This window comes from Saccopteryx bilineata, chromosome 7 (genome assembly GCF_036850765.1).
Source record: "Saccopteryx bilineata isolate mSacBil1 chromosome 7, mSacBil1_pri_phased_curated, whole genome shotgun sequence".
Classification (NCBI taxonomy): domain Eukaryota; kingdom Metazoa; phylum Chordata; class Mammalia; order Chiroptera; family Emballonuridae; genus Saccopteryx; species Saccopteryx bilineata.
The window spans coordinates 20137859-20159563 of record NC_089496.1 but is presented as its reverse complement, the minus strand read 5'-3'; the positions used below and the strand labels follow the sequence as shown (position 1 = coordinate 20159563).

At 36.4% G+C, this 21705-nt stretch overlaps 1 protein-coding gene across 1 annotated transcript in view; it reads right to left on the bottom strand.

The window, feature by feature from the left end:
* Nucleotides 1–7586: 7586 nt before the first annotated feature.
* ZNF804B (zinc finger protein 804B) overlaps nucleotides 7587–21705 on the bottom strand; it is a 576747-nt gene continuing 562628 nt past the window's right edge. The window contains exons 3-4 of the mRNA XM_066239133.1: nucleotides 19907–20037; nucleotides 7587–11476 (exon numbers count right to left, since the gene is read on the bottom strand). Coding sequence (XP_066095230.1) covers nucleotides 7819–11476; nucleotides 19907–20037 — 3789 coding nt within the window. The 3' untranslated portion in view covers nucleotides 7587–7818. The remainder of the gene's footprint in view (nucleotides 11477–19906; nucleotides 20038–21705) is intronic.

Here is a 21705-nt window from a genome sequence, read left to right as displayed (position 1 = left end):
AAAATATATAGATATGTGTGTGTGTGTGTACATGTGTATAAAGACTTTCCATTTTTAATTAAGAATTTATTGTTTAATACAGATACAAAACTTGTCTCAATAAGCCAAGTTTGAAAGAGTAATCCCATACAGAAATTTACCCCATAAATATTAGGCAATCGGCATAAAAAAACTTGAATGCTGAAAACCAACTGTCTAATAATTGTGTAAGTAGAAGTAACAATGCTGAAAATATAATTCATCAAAGTGGAAAAAATTTTAAATAGATCTAGTTTAGGATTCAATATAAATTCAGAATTCCTTCTACCTCCTCATTTTCTTCCAAGTATGATTCACATTAGTAACCCCCAAAATAAAAACCTTGAGCCTCCACTCAGCATTTTGGGGGCAGTAGGAGGATGGCTCAGAATGTTCCAGATAGTAGGAAAGGCATTTGGTGTGTTATCTGAAGAAAAATGTTAATCCAAAACTGAGTCCTAAATCAACCATCTGAAATTTGAAAGTTATCCTAGAGGATAATTAGATATGTCATTGATCACAAGCAAAATTCTAGAAAAACTATTCTGATAATCCCTAAGTCTTTTTGTTTACCCAAATGTGCAAAATTCTAAAATATTTCAGGGATTAAGATTTTACAGCTTTATACAAAATACCTTAAATTGTTAAATTCTTACTGTTGACTAAAAACCTACCTTTTTATTATTATTTAGCTGCTTGCCCTAATGAAATATGACTTCTTACAGTACACAGCTCCATGGTACAATTCAGATATTTAAAGTTAGAAAGTTATTCCCATCATTTTTTCTTTCTCAGCAGTCCTTTTTTCTTTATCACATCCATGACATTTCTTTTCTACAGAAAGTCAAACTTTTATTCAGTTAATATTTGTTAATTCATAGAACTCAAGATATTAATAAGTATAAAAACATAAAACTAATCTGGTCCCCTAATTAGCCAGACCTGCAATTTGTGAATCCACTTTAATTTGCCAATAAGTCTCTTAAATTGTGTACGAGAATAACATAGTTTTCCAAAGGTGGTCTAATTTTTCCAATTTCTAAAAGAAATCTTTAAAGAATGAAACTGGACCACTATCTTACACCACTCAAAAATAATTAACTCAAGATGGATTAAAAACATTAATGTAACACCTGAAATCATAAAATTCCTAGAACAAACATAGACAGTGATCTCCTTGATGTACACTTTGCAATGGTTATTTTTTAGACACCAAAAATAAAGGCAACAAAAGCAAAAATAAACAAGCGAAACTACATTAAACTTAAAAGCTTCTGCACAGTAAAGAAAACCATCAATAAAATGAAAAGACAACCCACTGAAGGGGAGAAAATATTTGTAAATCAGTATCTGATAAGGGGTTAGTATCCAAATATATAAATAACTCATACAACTCAATAGCAAAAACAAAACAAAACACTGGCCCACAAACAATCTGATTTAAAAAATGAACAAAGAATCTGGATATGCATTTTTCCAAATGGCCAACAGGTATAAGAAAACTGCTCTATAGCGCTCATCAAGGAAATGCAAATCAAAATCACAATGAGATCGACATCACCTCATACCCATTAGAATGGCTGCTATCAACATGACAAGAGACAAATGCTGGTGAAAATTAAAAGGAAACATTTGCACACTTTATCTGGGAACGTAAATTGCTGCAGTCACTATTAGACATCAGTATGCAGGTCTCAAAACTTAAAAATAGGCCCTGGCCAGTTGGCTCAGTGGTAGAGCGCCGGCCTGGCGTGTAGAAGTCCCGGTTCGATTCCCGGCCAGGGCACACAGGAAAAGCACTCATCTGCTTCTCCACCCCTCCCCCTCTCCTTCCTCTCTATCTCTCTCTTCCCCTCCCGCAGCCGAGGCTCCATTGGAGCAAAAAGATGGCCTGGGTGTTGGGGATGGCTCCTTGGCCTCTGCCCCAGGCGCTAGAGTGGCTCTGGTTGCGAAGCCCCAGATGGGCAGAGCATCGCCCCCTGGTGGGCGTGCCGGGTGGATCCCGGTCGGGCGCATGCGGGAGTCTGTCTGACTGTCTCCCCGTTTCCAGCTTCAGGAAAAAAACAAACAAACAACAAAAAAAACTTAAAAATAGAAGTACCATATGACCCAACAATTCCATTCTGAGGTTTTATCTGAAGAAAGTGAAAACACTAATTTGAAAATATATATGCACCAGAATGATTATTACGGCATTATTTACAATAGCCACACCTTCTTATCACTATCTTTACTCCCCTAGAGATTATTCACAGTGCAATAGCTGAGTGATCTTGATAAAACTAAAACAAATTATGTTGATACTCTGCAAAAATTACCCAATGACTTCCCATCTCACAAGAAAAGCCAGGCATTTTAATGGTTGACATGATCCTAAATGATCTGGCCCCAAATTACTTCTTTTACCTCATGTAATTCATTCCCTGAAACTTTGTTTCCAAGCTGCAGTGTTCTTGTGCTATTTGTTGAGCATGGTAGCACTTGACAGTTTGTTGAAATGAAATCCTTCTTAGCCTAACATGCTCACTTTCTATTACTTCAGCTCTTTGCCAAAATATCGCTTTCACACTGTGAGGCCACCTCTGACTACCTAATTTAAAACTACTCTACTCATTACTTCCACTTGATCCCCTTTATTTCCCATTCCTACTAATTCCCCTCAATAACATGTATCATCTGACATGTTATATATTTTACTTATCTGTTCTGCTTTTTGTTTTCATGACTCAACTAGAATTAAATAAACTACATTATGGTGTTATTTTTTGTTTGTTTTGATCATTATTAGGTTACTCCAGCAATTAGGTTACTACCCAGCTCGTGACTCTTAATAATTATTTGTTGAATAAATGAGAAAAAAATTAAAGAAGATAAATGAGAAATAAAATACTTTTATTTTTGTAATTTGGTTTTAGCATACCCATTGTAGTTAGCAGTGATTGCCTTCTACTTCTTATTAAACATTCTGCTAAAAATTCTATCTCTAAATCAGTAATATCTATATTCAATATTCCTCCCTTTATAAGAGTAGAGATGTTTTTTCTAACTCCTTCCATTCTGCATGTTTTCTTATGCAGAAGCATGAGAAATCTGCTTTTGTAAATTGTTTCTCAATGTGAAAATTTGAAGTGGCTAGGAAATAATTTTCCCTGTACGTTTCAAGTTTTGTGTACATGTTATTTCTATGATTTCCACTTCGAAGAATTTTCCTTAAAAAGAAAAGTAAAATAAAATCAGACCTAGGTAACATTATATTTTTTTCATTAGATTATTTGCCCCTAGCAATAACCAATAATCAGAAGCAATATGTCAACCTCTTTTGATTATCCCCCAAAATGGAATAACAAAAAGACATTAATATAATCTTGGTTCATTTGGATGTATGTCTGCTGTGCTACTACTTGTGGGTATATGGCACTTCAACAATCACTCTATTTCACGTTTTCAATTTATATTGGATTGTTTAAAGAACTGCATTTTCCCACCTCAACTGGAATTTTTATAATGCAGTTTTCCTCTTGTGATGCCACAGTAAGTACAATTTTCCACCCTGAAATACAAGTTATCTTTCATTTAAATGGTAATGCCTATTTCCAATAGTTTAAGACAGTATATCTAGTGAACATATTCATCACTGATAATACCAGATAGTCATTTTCATGCCATCAATTCATATTGCTCTATCTTTTTCAAAATTAAGTGCCTAGGAGAAGTTCTCTGGTCTACCTTCTGGAGAGATTAAATCGTCACAAAGACAATCATAAAAATTAATAGTACTTCTAGTGAGTTTCCCATAATTACTCTGTCTTGGCTCTATGTCACCTTTGTAATCTGTTTTAGGAAATAGTCATCCACATTACCTTTTTATGTGCTGGATCATTTGTCATCTATCTTTATAAGAAGTATTTTATTTATTTCACTTTCTTTAGATTCACTCAATATTTATCAAGTTCTTTTTATAATCACTTCTTTCGAGGTCAAAGCAAGTTTAGTGTTCTTGCTATTTGAGGCCTTTTCTCCATTTTTACATTCTCTTTAGATAAGTTAGAATTTCTTCTGCCAAATCCAAGTGAAAATCCCCATCTCACAAGTTTCTCATAATATCTAAGAAATTATATACACCTTTTATTGTTAAAATTTCAAAATTTTCTCTCTCTCTCTCTTGCTCTTTCTCTCACCAGAATCAGAGATGCATTCTCCTACTATTTTTCAAGTATTAAGATATTAACCTTTTAATTTCATATCCCTCACCTGTACAGAGGATTGATAACATTTATCTCAAAAAAGTAGTTGTGAAAGCCAAAGCATCATGAGGAAGAACCAAGTTGGAGATATCATGCCACATAATACAAAACTATATTACAAGGCTATAGTAATCAAAACAGCATGGTACTGGCATAAAAACAAACACATAGATCAATGTAACAGAATAGAGAGCCCATAAATTAACCTATGGTGGTCAATTAATCTATGACAAAGGAGACAAGAGTAAAAACACTCTTTTCAATTATACTAGACTACTTTCTTATACCATATATAAAAATAAACTCAAAAGGATTTAAGATTTAAATAACAAGAGTCTAAACCATAAAACTCATAGAAGAAAAGTTTGTCAATAAACGCTTTGACATTGCTCTTAATAATTTTTTTGTGGATGTATTTTCTCAGGCAAAGGAAAAAAAAGAAAAATAAACAAATGGGACTACATCAAACTAAAAAGTTTTTGCACAGAAAAAGAAACCATCAACAAAACAAAAAGACAATTTACTGAATGGAGGAAGTATTTGTCAATGATACATCTAATATGGGGTTAATATCTGCCTGACCCTGTGGTAGTTCAGTGAATAGAGCATTGGACTGGGACACGGAGGGCCCAATTTTGAAACCTCAAGGTTGCTGGCTTGAGTGCAGGCTCACCCTCTTGAGTGCCGGGTCACTGGCTTGAATGTGGGATCATAGACATGACCCCATGGTCACTGGCATGAGCAAGGGGTCACTCATTCTGCTGGAGCCCCCCAGTCAAGGCACATATGAGAAAATAATCAATGAACAACTAAGGTGCCACAAACGAAGAATTGATGTTTCTCATCTCTCTTCCTTCTTGTCTGTCTGTCCCTATCTGTTCCTCTCTCTGACCCTCTGTCTCTGTCAAAAGGGGGGTTTAGTATTCAAAATATGCAAGGAATTCATACAACTTAATGACAAATTAACAAATAATCTAATTTTAAAATGGCCAGAGGACCTGAACAAACATTCTTTAAAGAGGCCAACAGACATATGAAAAGATGGTCAACATCACGAATCATCAGGGAAATGCAAATGAAAACCATAATGGGATATCACCTCACAGTTTTCAGAATGGCTATCATCAATAAATCAACAAACAATTAGTGTTGTCAAGGATGTGGAGAAAAGAAAATCTTTGTGCACTTTCAGCAGGATTGTAAATTGGTGCAGCCACTATGAACAACAGTATGGGGTTTCCTCAAAAAATTAAAAAGGGTACTACCACATGACCCAAAAATTCTACTCTGGGGTAATTATTTAAAGAAGCCCAAAACAGTAATTTAAAAGGATGTATGCATTCCTATGTTTACTGCAGTATTATTTACAATAGCCAAGATATAGAAGCAACTTAAGTATCCATCAATAGACAAATAAAAAAGAGGTGGTACATATATACAATGAAATATTACTCAACTATAAAAAAGAATGGAATCTTAACATTTATAACAATATGAGTGAACCTAGTTGGTATTATGCTAAGTAAAATAAGTCAAACAGAGAAAGACTAAATCTATATGATTTCACTTAAATGTGCAATCTTAAAAAAATAAATTAACATCTTAAACAGAAATAAACTCATAGATAGAAACAAATTAATGGTTGCCAGATGGGAGGGGACTGGGTGAAAAAGGGGAAGAAATTCAGAGGTACTAATTGCCAGTTATAAAACAGTCATGGGATGAAAAGCAAGCATGGGAAATATAGTAAATAGTATTATAATAACTATATATGGTGTCAGGTGGATACTAGACTTATGGGGTGAACACTTCATAAAGGTACATAAATGTTAATCACTATGTTGTACACCTATGCTGAAACTAATATAATATGTCAATGCCAACTAAAAATAAATTTCAAAAATAAATAAAATGTTCAGAAAAAAATATAGTTGTGAAGACTAAATGAGATGATGTGGGCAGAGTGCTTAGCCTGACACTCTTGACTCTCTGCAGTAAATATAGCTCTCTTCCCCAAGAAGCCAAGCTTTAATAAAGCATCTCTCTTATCCTTTGGTGGTAAAAGAGTTTACATCCCAATACACAATGGTGGATGACTGATTACCTCCATTTCTGTTAAGTTTGATTTTCTCTGAAACCCATGCTTATGAGAGAATATACAGTCATACAAATTTTTCTTTCATTTTAAGAATACAAAGTAATAAACCAAATTGGAGGGCCATTCAGAAATATATATGTGAGAAATATAAATTATGTGGGCTAGAAAACATTTTGAATGAATATTTAAAATAATATGTAGAATTACATGAATGGTGATTTTTTTATTTCATTTATTCATTTTTAGAGAGGAGAGAGAGAGAGGGAGAGAGAGAAAAGAGAGACAGAGAGAAAGAAGTGGAGAGGAGCTGGAAGCATCAACTCCCATATGTGCCTTGACCAGGCAAGCCCAGGGGTTTGAACCGGCGACCTCAGCATTTCCAGGTTGACGCTTTATCCACTGCGCCACCACAGGTCAGGCTGAATGGTGATTTTATTCATCATCATTCACTGTATTTTATAAATATCTAGTGCAATTGAATAAAACACACCAAATACTTTCTAAATATTTTCCTTGTGAATATCATGTATAAGTTCTAACATTTTCAAACCTTTACCACTCCATATATCCATATATATATATATGTATAACACAGTAGGATTTCTGAAAAGAATTTAAAAAAACCCATAATATTACACTAATATTTGAAAGATTGGCCACTATATTCAAAATGTTATTCTGAGTATATTTTATTTTGCATTATCAAATACTAATGATAGGTTTTATAGATTTTCTTATACAAAAATTAAATATTTTTAATTTTAGATATTATTGATTCTTACAATTACAAAATTTTCTTAACATAAATGTGTGTGAAATAAAGACAACCCAATTTTATACAGACACTCAATACTACAAGTGCAATCTATGTAAAGATATTTTTCATTGAAGACTGGTTTTTTATCCTCAATCAGAAAATTTCTTGCCATCCCTTATTTCCTTTGAAAATATAATTAGATTGAAACCAATCATATGGATTGAAAGCTTAGCTAATAGTTAATCATAAAATGTATTATTTCTAATAGCTCATTTTACTGACCTTTTATTATCTGATGAATAAAGCCAATATGCACTTATTCTTAACTCAATGTACACTTAGAACATACAGTATTATGTTCTATTTGATTTTCTTTGTAATATTAATGATCTGCCTGAATGTTTTGTTATTGTTTTATAAAAATATGTGAGAATTCATCCAAAAGGATCTTGAACACTTTTTCCTCTTCCTTTCCACAAAATTGTCTTAAATTTGTCCTATTATTTTTGCAAGTTAAAAGAAATTCTTAAAATGCTCCTATTTTAATATGGGCAATTCAGTTCTTATTCATATATTAGTCACATTTTAAATTGACAATAATATTTGAACCTGATAATAATCTGATCGAACACTTTGAATACATCATTTTGTAGGTAGTGACAATTTGTTTTATTTATCCCCAAAGGAGGCTTTAACACATCTTAGTTCAAGTGCGCTGACACATTTAAAGCCTCTTTCACTCCATTTAACTGTTGTATCTGACTGGAGTAAGAATAATGGCAAAGATCTTGACCTTGAAACACTGGCTGAATTAAAGGATTCAAGTGGATGATAGAGGCTGTGGCTGGGTTTAAGTGAGAGCCAAACAACGCGGGGATGAAGGCAGCGGGGGGCAGGGGCTGGAGAGCTACGTGAGATGAGTGGAAGGGGGCCGCGGTGACCAAATGCAGGGGACGCCCAGCCACAAAGGTGGGGTGTGCAGGGATGATGGCTGGAGTCAGCGGTGAAATTGTGAAGGGAGCGAAATGTGGCTGCGGAAGAGGATGCAGGTGAGCTATGGGGAGGTGACTGCTCTGGGAGTTTATGGAAGCAGAAACAGCGAAATGCTGCAGGAACGTGTGGTGGATGGTGGTGAAAGAAGCGTGCTGGTGAACCGGGACCGTCTGCACAGCTGAGGCTGGGGAGAAGGCAGCTGGCCCCGTAGCAGGCAACCGTCGGAGATGCTTGGATAGGAGCTGTTTCTGCATGTGCTGCTGGGCTTGTAACTGGAGGAGTTTATATTTATCTATTTCATCAGGGGAAAATGTTACTGGCTGTTGAATTAAAGGGGGAGAGATAGATTTATGACACAATTCTAATTCATCTGCTACTTTGTCATGCTTCTGCATAGTCCTTTCATAATAAGAGTCTGTATTCCCCTCTGCATGATTCCTATGCAGGCTTACATCCTGCAAGTTTAGGTTCATTTGATTCTCTTTGGTCTCTGTTGAATCAATACCAGTATATCTATTAGATGGAAAAGCACCAGGGAAATCATTTGGGTCACAGCTTTGAATAAAAGGTTGGACTTCACTCATTAAAGATTTTGATTGTTCTTTTGTGGTTGGATTCTTTTTCATGTTCGGTGACTGAGACTCTGCAACTGTGTGAATTACACCTTTAAGAAGATGGTTATCACAATCAGCATCTACTAAAACAGTAAAATTATTTGTCTGTGGATTGTTGACTTTGTCTTTCTCAATAGTTCTTTGAATTGCACTGCCTCCATCATTATTTCTTTTACTTGGGGCTTCTATTTTTTCAGACAAAGGCCATGCCGGTCTGTTACAGCCTGGTGGTGCAAATTGAATTTGGCATTGGATTTGTGAATGAGCCTCTAATTCATTTTTACAACCGTTTGAAGAGCCCTCCAAATTAGTTGATTGTTCCTGACACTTCTTGGCTTGAACTCTTTGTAAAAGGCTTCTGGCTGTCATGGAGGTCTTCTCTCCTTCTGTAATGTTTAACTCCGTGGTTTTTGAAGGGTGTCTGGAACGGGACCTTAGGAGACAGCTGATACTTCCAGAGTTACACGGCCTGGGTTTTACGTTCCCCAGATCACAAGTGTGAGGGCTGTGCAAAGACTGTTGACTTTTTTCACTTTTATTGAAATAATAAATTCCCTCTCTGGATTCAGAGGCCAACGGGCTGTGCTGAGGTCTCTGGCAATCAGGTGGTTTTCCACTACTCCCAGCACAGAAAACCTGGGAGCTAGGATCACGTTTGGTGACTCTGCTGGATTTTGGCCTTGAAAACTGTTGTTGATTTTTGCCCAGTTTAGATCTTTCTCTGCAGTGACCATACCTATGTTTTGAATATTTTCTGTTTTTAAACGATTTCCACAATTTGCAGTTCCTGTCTCCCTGTGTTTCCGACTGCAGGAAGTCACTCTTCGCTATCTCACCAGACAAGCAGAGGCAGCGGTGCTTCTGGCGTTTCCCCTGGTGCCTTTTTACTGAGCGGTGTTCTCTTTGACAGAAGTAGAGCAAGTCCCCTCTGCCATTACCACTGGACCTATGACCTGAACAGCTACTTCTCAAGCTGGATGCGCTGTCCGGAGATGTGTCTGAAGGGCTAGACCGTCTATCTAGAGACAACTTGGGGAGACTTCTCTTGTAACTTCGGTTTCTACATCCAGACACCCTGTTGGTCATTCTGATGTGGTCACTATTCAAAATCACACTGAAGTCCTGCCCGGGGTCACTGTGACCCCTTACTGTGTAAGGACTGGAATTCCAGGGGAACTGATTTCCATCTTCAAAATCTGAATGAGCATCACAGGGCATCAGTTTATGCTTTTTAGTCCTAGGGATGTAGGGAGTCAAAGACAGACCCTTGTCTGCATCATTTAGAACCACTCTTCGGCAACTTTGCCAATGGGCCCTTAATGGCTCTTTAAGTCCATCATCACTGTTCTTACTGTTTCCTACACAATTCTTTAGAGAGATATCAAGGTAAGCAGGCACTTCAGGATTTTTCATTTCTAAACCACTTGCGCTAAAATTGTGTTTACTCATGTTTGGCTCAGAATCATTGTATCCCAAATTACATTTTCTCTGGAAATTATCCCAATCTGGATTAGCTATCATCATCTTTGGTTTCAGAGATTGATTATCTTGTTGGATCAATTTTTGTTGGTCTTTGATTAAACCAGAGACTTGAGTCTCTGTTTTAGTCTTCATTTCTAACGGCTCCTTAACCAATTCTGTTTTTAAGTCCTTGAGATCATGACCATCTTTTGTGTTCCGAGAAATCTTAAAATCAAAATACAATGGATTGCAGCCATAAGAAATGCAAGGCTTCGTTTTTGTAAAGAGCAGAAGTTCTGTAGGCCATTGGAGAGTGGTGTGGCCATCCTTGCTTTGTACGTGGAGATAAGGCAACGGTTTGGACTTCACATCATGGGAACATGCTTCTCTTATGAGCCTTTGCACATTTTTGCTAACTCTTTCTGTTTCCCCTAAGGATCTTTCTCTCTTCTCCATCCTGCAGTTGGAATTCAGATGCACTGGGTTGTTCTGCTCACTTGGCTCTAGTGATGAAAAGTCACTCAGACCTTCAATTATACCGGCATCACTACGCTTGTAAACCTTTGGTGGGCTGGAGGGAGCACTTGCTTGGTATGCATGATTAATGCAGTTTTCTGAAAGGTTTTTCAATGTATTTCTAGTTTCTTTTTCTCTACTGGAAGGAGTAAAATCCACATCTGCAAGACGAAAGTTAGATTTAGAGAATGAAGCATGAATACCAATTGAATTTTCTAATGTTCCAAAAGAGTCATTTTTGTCTTGCAAAATTTGAGAGCTTATGGAGAAGCTGTTGTGTGAAACACTTCCCAGATGGCTCGATGAGATGTTTATGTCTTCTTCCTTAGTGAGGTGTGTACCCTCGTTTGCAAACCTGCAGCATTTGCATTTCTCCACAATTCGTTTTGTTTTACAGATGGGTGACTTGTTACAATCATGGGTTTCTTCCGTGTTCTCACTAAAAACTGATGCTGAAGATTCTAATTTTACATGCACTTTTTTGGAAAAGGAAAAGGATACTCCTGTCCGGTGATTTGTGTTACTGAGATCTGAAGACGTCTGTGGTAGCCGTTTCCCAAACAAATAAAGCGTGTCTGTCTGTAACTGGTGTCGATTTGGCATGATAGACCGCTGTTTATCAGAAGTGCTCCTGGGAAGGTTCTTTCCTTTAAGGAGAAGAGCACTCTTCAGGCATGATGCTTTTCTGCCATTCTTAACTGGGAAGATTCCTTGCTGGAGTTGCTTTTCTATGGCTACCCTGGGGGCTTTGTATGCTGGTCCACTTCCAGAAACACTGTAAATACAATAAATATTAAAATGATTATCACATTAGATTTGAAGTCATAGTGCTTCTATAATGGGTTATCCTACTATTTATAAATTCTCTCTACTGTGATGTGACCATTTCACTGCTAATAACTCAGCATATCTATGTTTCATAGTGGCTATTTCTAAATTGCATCATTTAAGGTATTTTTTTTTAATTAGCAAAAAAAGCAGTAGCAGGTGAATATTTTATACTTGGGTTGCAAATGAAAATAAAAGCACTGCATTTATGTTACAGTATATGGCCTCTGGACATATTAATTTTTGGAATATAGATTTAGTATTCTTTCACATAGAGTTTTCCAATCAGTGCTTTCAGATGAAATCAGAAGTTAAATGGTGTTATCATTTTCAAAGTATAAAAATGTATCTTGAATTTGTTTTTAAGTATTGAGGAGCCACTGCGCCACTTCAGCCGCAGGTGTTGTAAAGTACCAAAAGCTGCAGAATTAATATTAATATTTTAAGAGGCTTGGAGAACATTTTATTAATTTGGGTTAAGGTGTGCAAAGAAATTGTGAGGATAGTCTCTGTACTGTGTGATTGGCATAACCAGGATGGCCCTTGGCATTGTATTGTAAATGCAAAGGGAAGGAAAACATGGATTCCCAGACATTCCACCACACCTGTGGGGAAAGGGGTGAATGGCTAGCCAGGTGCAGGAAGAGAAAAGCCAAAATAAACCTTTTCTTATAGCAATGAGCCATTTGCGGGTATTTGTCCCCATGGAAACTACCTCTCCTATGTGAATGCATGTGGTTAACACGTGTGACTCTGGACAGAGATGGCGGATGAACATTAGAGAATATAGAAATGCCTTTTAATAGGTAAAGAGACATCTTTCTACCATTGTGTTGACTTGTAAATTTTGTTTTCTCCAAAAGGATGTATGACTTGCAAATTGAACATGGTCCTATCATGTTAAAGGACATATGACTATAACCAATAGTGGTAAAAGGTACCTAATTGCAATTTTTGCTCTGTACTTCCCACTTGCAAAACTATAAAAACTAAGTAGAATAAAGGGCCAGCGTGCTCTCCCTCAGATTTCTGTCGGAGTTGCCACCGCTTGGCCAAGCTAGACAATAAAGCTTTGGTGTGGAATCCACGGACTTTGTTCGCATCTTCAATGTTTCAGGTCCCTCTGGATTAGGCTTAACAAGTATAAGTTCTAGAATTTAGTAATTTCTTCTTTATTTTTAAAATTTCTTCATGTTTGCTTGCTTTTGAGGACAGATGGTTAGTTCTTTTTTAATGACTTATCACTATTGTTTAATTATAATAAATGAATATAAAGTAGCACACATTTATAAGCCATCCAACATCTTCAATTATCTTGAAATAGTTTTTTTTGCTTCTTATTCACCAAAATATTTTCTTTCTGCCTTTTGTGCATATACGAGTATATGTGTGTGTGTGTGTGTGTGTGTGTGTGTGTATATATATCTTATCTATTAGTAGCTTTAAAAAGGTTATTTATTTTACTGAGCTTAATTAGTAACTCAATCAAAAACAGGAAACAAATAAATATAAAAGATGAAAGTCTTTAGATTAATATTATCTTCTTCATGTTCTACCTGTAAAGCCTCTACTACAAAACAAAGCCTTGCTGCAGGGAAGGCAATAAAACTCACGTCAATTGTCTGATTGCTTTATGCTGCCTTTTTTCTTTCTTCTCCATTTCTTTCTTTTTCCATGTGCTTCAGTGGATGTGTGTTTGCTTTTTTCTATCATAGAATTTTATTTTATTTTTATTCAGTCATTGGTTGCCAAAGTATGTAATACTAAAACAACTGATATATGTTCTACATGTAGTTAAATTCGAATGTTGAATAGTGTTTTCTGTGCCTTTGACCTGAGAAATTCTTTCTTACTACCTTCAGTTTTGGCAATTTGACCCATCAGCATAGAGTTCTAGAGTCACATTTCTTTTGCCCACCAAATTTCATGTACTTTGCTTTATTCTCTTTACAGATTTTAATATTAAGTCTTTTTTTATTCATTTCTGAAATGACTCTTCTTGAGCACTTCTATGATTTTATAATTTTTCATTTTTATTAATTTATACATTTATAGAGACTATACATTTACTTATAATCAATCAAATATATGCATATATATGTGTGTATATATGTGTATATATATTTATATATAAAACATTTTAGTAGATCATAGTTATAGATTGATTTATTTGGTTAACTTTTGCTAGTATTTTTGGTCACTTTCAATTCAACTTTATTCAGCTCAGAAACTTCTCTCCTCATATAACTCTGATTATTGCATCTTTTCCTTTCCTGCTTCCTGTCCTGTAATTTATATGTTAAATTTATTGGCTCTCTTGAATATATCTTTTAGGTTTTATTATTTACTTTAATACTCTATTGTCTTTGATGTTTTTCTCTAATTCAGAAAGAATTTTTTTTGTTTTTAATTTTTATTTTATTGATTCAAATTTTTACAATGTCCAGTCTGCTGTTTACTATGTCATATGTATTTTAATTCACAAATAATCATTTCACCCACCATTAGTCTTTAATATTTTCAGACTGTCCTCTCCTCATAAACTAATGGCTAGAGCAGGGGTCTCAAACTCGCAGCCCGCGGGCCCCGCCCAACAATTTTGTGCGGCCCGCAGACTAATCAAACTTCATGGATTAGTCTACGGGCCAGTCTGCGGGCTGCACAAAATTGTTGGGCAGGCCGCATACGGCCCGCGGGCCGCGAGTTTGAGACCCCTGGTAGAGTATTAAAGTTATAGTGTTCCTCTGAATCTTGTGGAATATAAATTTAGAAATTTTATAAAACTATATTATTTTTCTTACAGTCAGTATTTTAAATAAAAACTTTCTCTTACTCATCACATTAATCTCATTTTGAATCTTTTAAAAAATGTTCTTTAGAGAGGGTATTTATACATATTTATCATGAGAAATAAAGAGGAACATTCCAAGAAGTATGGGTTACTGAATAGTTCTCTAAACTATTAAAGAAAATAGGGCCTGACCAGGCAGTGGAACAGTAGATAGAGCATCGGCCTGGAATGTGGAGGACCTATGGTCGAAACCCGGAGGTTGCCAGCTTGAGCACGGGGTCGCTGGCTTCAGTGTGGGATCATAGACATGACCCCATGGTCGCTGGTTTGAGCCCAAAGGTCGCTGGCTTGAAGCCCAAAGTCGTTGGTATGAGCATAGGGTTGCTAGCTTGAGCAAGGGGTCACTCATTCTGCTGTAGCCCCCCCATCAAGGCACATATGAAAAAGCAGTCATTGAACAACTAAGGTGCTGCAATGAAGAATTGATGCTTCTCAATTCTCTCCCTTCCTGTCTGTCTGTCACTAGCTGTACCTCTTTCTGACTCTCTGTCTCTGTCAAAAAAAAAAAAAAAAGAAAGAAAGAAAGAAAAAGAAAAAGAAAATAGGAAGCACAGAAGTTTACTGTAGTTACTGGTTTTCTAAAGTGCCTGCAGCCTGGGGATAGAAGGAAGAGATTCAGAAACATCTGCAGCACGGAATTTTGCCCAAGTTCCAAAGATATTCTTTTTGATATTTGTAGCTGCACTTTGGCTTAAGTAGGAGCTATATTTCTGTATTAAGTTAACTTCTGGAGGAACTTTATTCAATCTAATACTATCTGTACTATACTTAGCAGAAATTATTCCAAACGCTTGGTGTATAAATATTATCATTCTACCCCTCCTGATTCCATTACAATGCAGATATTTTACTATTTATATATTCTCTCAATATATTTTTTCCTTAATAACATTTTTGCTATTTATGCTGGTACTGTTTTGTGTATTTTCTTGCTTTAACTTATGTAAGTCTAAATGTTCCTTTTTTACTGCTGTTTTATTTTACCATTTATCTCTCTAATGTGAAAGCTTCTTCCTTTTATATTCCTTTAAACATTTTTTTTTTATTAAGTGAGAGGCGAGGAGGCAGACAAACAGGTTCCTGCATGTGCCCCAACTGGGATCCACCTGGCTAGCCCCCTACAGGGTGATGCTCTGCCCATCTAGGACTGCTACTCTGTTACTTGGCAACCAAGCAATGTTAGCACCTGAGGCAAGGACATGGAGCCATCCTTAGCACCCAGGGCCAATTTATTCAGACCATTCGAGCCATGGCTGCAGAATAGAAAGAGAGAGAGAGAGAGGAGGGTTAGAGAAGCAGATGGTCTCTTCTCTTGTGGGCCCTGACTGGGAATCGAACCTGGGACTTCCACACATTAGGCCGAAGCTCTACTGCTAAGCCAACCAGCCAGGGTCTTAAACATTTTTAAAGCTCTTTGCTCTAACTGTTTTTGTATAATATTTTGCTTTTCTTATCCTTAATTCTTGTGCCCATTTTACCACCCAATGTAAAATTATCATTGTATTTTTTCAAAGTTTTAACATTTTAGCTTCAACATTAATCTCTGTACCTTTTATTGTTGTGCTTTAAATTTTGATCTCATTGTTTTATAAATTTTAATTTCTATTATCTTAAATTTAATCCATTTTAATTATTTTGGAATATCCTAATTTTCTGTCATTGTGATGTTTTAAATTCTATTATTTTAATAAGAAGTTTATGCCTTACAATTAAAGTTGTTTTTTTTAAAAGTTTTAATTTTTATAGTTATAGCCTCATTTATGATTTCACTCTCTCCTCTAGAACTTTCTTCATTTTCTGTGTTTCTTACCTAATTATTTTAATTTATAATAAAAATTTTAATATAATAAAAATATATCAGGCAGTAGTGCAGTGGATGGAGTATCAACCTGGGACACTGAGGACCCAGGTTCAATACCCCAAGGTCACCAGCTTGAGCACAGGCTCACCAGCTTGAGTACAGGGTCACTGGCTTGAGCATGGAATCATAGACATGACCCTGTGGTTGCTGGCTTGAGCTCAAAGGTCACTGACTTGAAATCCAAGGTCACTGGCTTAAACCCAAGGTCACTGGCTTGAGCAAGAAGTCACTGGCACAGCTGGAACCCCCCAGTAAAGGCATGCATGAGAAAGCAATCAATGAACAACTAAGGTGCTGCAATTATGTGTTGATGCTTCTCAGCTCTCTCTCTCTCTCTTTCTGTCTGTCCATCCCTGTCTGTTTCTCTCACTAAATAAGTAAAAATATGATTATATAAGTAGCCCTCTAACTCTTATTAATGGATTGTCCATTCCACTATTGTCTAGAAATGTTAATTGGTGGCAACTCTACACATGCTAATTTAATTTTCTCTGTGGAAAATGTTATACTTTCTATATAGTAAACAAGACATATCAAAACAGGATAATTTTTTTACATAATATAATTCCCTAAGTACCACATTCATTATCTCTCATATAATAACTTCATATTCTCAAAATCAGGGATTTTACAATTTTTAAAACTTGGGAAAGCATCTATATCAAGCTACACTACACTAAACTACACACACCACAGCTTACATACAGACTGAATCTTTTGCACACAATAACTGGTCTTGTGGAGAAACCAAGTTGAGTTGAACTATCCAAGAGACGGCCAAAGCTGACTGCCTTGATACGATCCATTAACAGTTTCTGCCATCATTTTAAAAATCAGTCTGATTCAAATATTCTTACTATGATTGCATCCACCTCTCTTTCTCATAGCACCATAAAAGAATCTTCATGTTGTCTGTATCATCCTATTCAGAAACTCTCTTTATGAGAATAAAAGGACAGAGAAAGTTGTCTAGGAGAGGGGTAATAAAGATGATATTATTTGATTATTTTTTTTTTTTTTGTATTTTTTTGAAGTTGGAAACGGGGAGGCAATCAGACAGACTCCCGCATGCGCCTGACCGGGATCCACCTGGCATGCCCACCAGGGGGCGATGCTCTGCCCATCTGGGGCATCGCTGTGTTGTAACCAGAGCCATTCTAGCGCCTGAGGCAGAGGCCACAGAGCCATCCTCAGCGCCCGGGCCAACCTTGCTCCAATGGAGCCCTGGCTGTGGGAGAGAGACAGAGAGGAAGGAGAGAGGGAGGGGAGGAGAAGCAGATGGGTGCTTCTCCTGTGTGCCCTGGCCGGGAATGGAACCTGGGACTCCTGCACGCCAGGCCGATGCTCTACCACTGAGCCAACCAGCCAGGGCCATATTATTTGATTTTATTTCTTATTTTCATTTAACAATTTGGCTGCCAAAATGAAGATATTTAATAATTCTATTAATTGACTTCCCTTAGGCAATGAGGCCACTTAAGCAGAGAGAAAAATTACCCGGAAGGCCAATGGTGGGTAGTAAAAATATAATAAAAGAATTGTCCTAATCCCAAATTCTGTAGCTGGGAAGCTGAACACCTACTGTTTCCCTAACGATATGAACAGGTGGGGATTTAGACAGCCTACCTACTTCATAGAGGATGTGCTTAGGTTTGTATTTGTTTAGCTCATATATGCCCAGAGGGATGGATAACCCCAATAGGAACGGTCTTTTCATTGGTTGTAGTTTGGAAGACTGTTTGTGGATAGTTCTAAAAACTTAAACTTTTAAACAAAAGCATCATCACCATCATTCTCAGAGCTCCTCTGATCTTCTCTCTATTTCTCCCAAAATAAAATATGGAATGGGTCAGTAGAAATGTAGAAGTGTGACAACTTTTACAATAAAATAAACCAAAATTATGTTTATTAAGGTTACTTGGGTTTTACATGTGTTTCCTTAAAGGACATATCTAAAAAGTGTCTCTCTATAGTGAACCTTGTCCTTTTTTTATTTTGTAATCTGACTTATTGCACCTCAGAAATCACCCAGAAATTAACATTTAACCAAGATATTTTTTTCTTGCAAGCTACCATAATAACCATTAGATGATTCCTTCTAAGTTCTGTTTTGACAAGGACTGTCTAATATCTTATTTACTGGACAATGGGTTTGTATAACGTATTTTAGGATCTTCAGTGTGTTTGACTCACTGTCAGTATCAAAAGCTCAGTACCAAATGTGTCTTCTATTTTTGTGACCTCAAAGCATACATTTTTGTATTAACCTCACCTCTGGATATATGCTTTTCCAATCTTTATTTTTCCTTCACACCAAACTTCTCACACTTATTTTTAACTTGATTATATTTTATGTGTTTTCAAATTTAAATTATCCTAAAATAACTCATGTATAAACACATGAATATATGTGAGCTGACTACTGCTTTTACTCATAATTATCCTAAAAATAAGTATTTGATAATAAATTTGAGGTCTAACATTTTATGATACTATAATTGAGTCATTTACTTCCAAGTTTATTATATATTGCTTTTATTTTTATTGAATTTCTTGGGGTGATATTGGTTAATAAAATTATATACATTTAAAGTGTACAATTCTATAATATGTCATAGTATTGAATGTTCACCATCCAAAGTCAAGTCTCCTTCCATCACTGTTTATACCGTTTCTCCTCTTCTACCTCCCTCACACCCTTCCTCTCCGACAGTTACTATAGTGTGGTCTGTGTCTTTGAGGTTTCTATTTCTGCTTATCCCCTTCACCTGTTTACCCAGCCCCCAAGCCCTCTCTCCTCAGAGAGCTGTCCGTTTGTTCTCTGTATCCATGAGTCTGCTTTTATTTTGTTTGTTGGTTAATTTTGTTCATTAGATTGCACATAAAAGTGAAATCATATGGTATTTGTCTTTCTTTGACTGGCTTATTTTACTTAGCATGTATATTGCTTTTTACTTAAACTACAGAGGTTTCAATTCTGGCACAAAGCTATAAATTTCACAATTCACCAGTTTGCTATCAAGGACATCAATTCGCTATATTAGTGTTCCACATTATGATTCATATGAACACAAATCAAAATTTAGTTGTTTCGGGTAACAATCTCATTACTTCAAATCATTCAGAAGTTCCAAGCTTATGTAACATTTCAATTTTTCAACTGTGAGAATGTTAGTGTATCCTTTTTATAATTATCAACTTAAATAGCAAATTTAACTTCATTAATTATATCTTATTTTTCCAGATAATATGACATTTATTCTAGATTCAAGTAAATACAGGGTAATGTACAAAAGATTTATTTCCTTCCAAAAAAGACACATTGTTATTTATCGTTTTTAAAACTATTATTACAAAACTTAATAACTAAAAAGCCATGTAGGTCCACTTAAGTCAACTGGACACATGCTTTTATATTGGAATCATTCTTGGATCATTTTATTAAAGAGCACATTAAATTAATGATATTAGGAAGGAAAAAAAAATAAGATGCCAAAGTAATTAATTTATAAACTTTTAACTGTTAGGAACATTGCCCTCAGACATATCTATTAATTAATTATAATTTGTTTATGCCGTTACAGTGGGCCAAATAAATTTATCATTGAAATTTCCCCAGAGGTTGAAGAGAGTGTTGAAGAATGTGAGATACCTTTAATTCTTACCATTCAGACTGTTGCCTTAACTCGGCCAGCTGATGAAGTCGTTTAAGTGCTTTTTCTTGTTTCTTCTCATCTTTCCATGACTTGGAAGCTACATTTCGAGCAAATTCCCGTTGCTTTAATTCTTTCAGTCTCTGTGGACACAGAAGAAAAACAGACAGGGTGTTATAAATTAGTCATCTATTCCTTTCCCTCCACAGTGCTCCTTATTAAATTGTGTCCTGTGTGCAGAGGTGACTTTCTGGGTAGAGAGAGTGGCGGCAGCGCCGTCTCCCTCGATGCTGTTCTCTGCTCCGAGATAAATTTAGTTGTCAGCCGGGTTATTTATCAAAGTTTGTCACAGTTAATACAGAAATGTGCTACAAAACTGGACCCCAGTCCTTGCTAGGACCACCCTGCTACATAACCGTGTGTGCCTGCGAAGAATATATGATAAAAGGGGAAAGGTGCCCTCTATGAAAGCGTATGAAGGGGGCGGGGACTATGGGATGCACTTTCTTCTACCCACTGCCCCCAGCGCTCTCACTCCTAGAAGATACTCTTATTCATAAAAATCCAGGCTATTGAATACACTGGGTGAAACAAGCTCATTTTAGCAAAGAACATCTGTTAGAGTGAAAGATTTAGTTCAAACTCATGTTAAGGCGACTCTTATCACGTTTTTTTTCCTGGTGGAGATATTTATCCAATGCAGATTTGTATATTGTATCCAGGAAAGGAAAAAAAGGGCAGGGGATTTAAACTCAAGACATAGGGTTGGCCTTGCTTGAGTTAAATTAACCTATCACTTCTTTTAATTAATCTTTTCTCTAAAAACAATTGGCTTACATGGAAATTGGGTTATACTCATTATCTGCTTGGATTTCTCCTTCAGAATCTGCCACTAAGCATGCCTAATGAGATGGAACAAATCGAGAAACAGGCACAATCAAATGAGTATCTTGAAGTTTGGGGCTTACTACTGAATTGAGAGTATATATGACGATTAGCCTCTCTTAATCCATACAAAGTGACTTTAAACTGCCTGAAATTTGTATCCATTTTATTTGTTTCCATTCCCCAAATCAACTATAAAAGATGTTTCCCGGGAAAGGCAAAACCACGGAGCTATCAAGTGAGGTAACGCGCTAGTCGACTATTTCCCACCCACAGAGCAAGAGCCAAGACCTTTAACGATTGTTCGCTTCGCTCTTGAAAGAGAACCTGCTCGTGGGAGATGGTGGCCAGCTAACTGCTTCCAGCCTAAGTGTCTGCAGGAGGAGGCAGGCCAGCCTTTCAAAGGAAGAGTACTCTTTGCACAAAGAAAAGAGCCTCACAGGACTAGAAACAGCCACAGGGACAACAGCAGAGTCAATCTGAATTTAATCTTTGGCAAAAACTTTAGAACCTTCTGAAAAATAGAACATTTGAAGAAATAAAATTATGTTCCTTGTGTTATTTTTTTTTAAATCAACAATTTTTGGGAGCCGACAAACAGATTCCAAGCCTCAAAGGATGGCCCTCATCAGCAGACAGACAGGGGCTTATACAACCCCCGTTTCTACTTAGCTTCCTGCTTGTCTTTCCTTGGTTTTCAATTGTATATAATAGTTCTTGGAGTAAAGGCTTATTTTATGAGCAATAACCTTTTGAAAAATTTCTTACCAATTTAAAAGTCCACATAAAATGCAGTTCAGCCCTGGCCAGTTGGCTCAGTGGTAGAGCATCGGCCCAGCATGTGGAAGTCCCGGGTTCAATTTTGAGCCAGGGCACACAGGAGAAGTGCCCATCTGTTCTCCACTCTGCCCCCTCTTCTTTCTCTT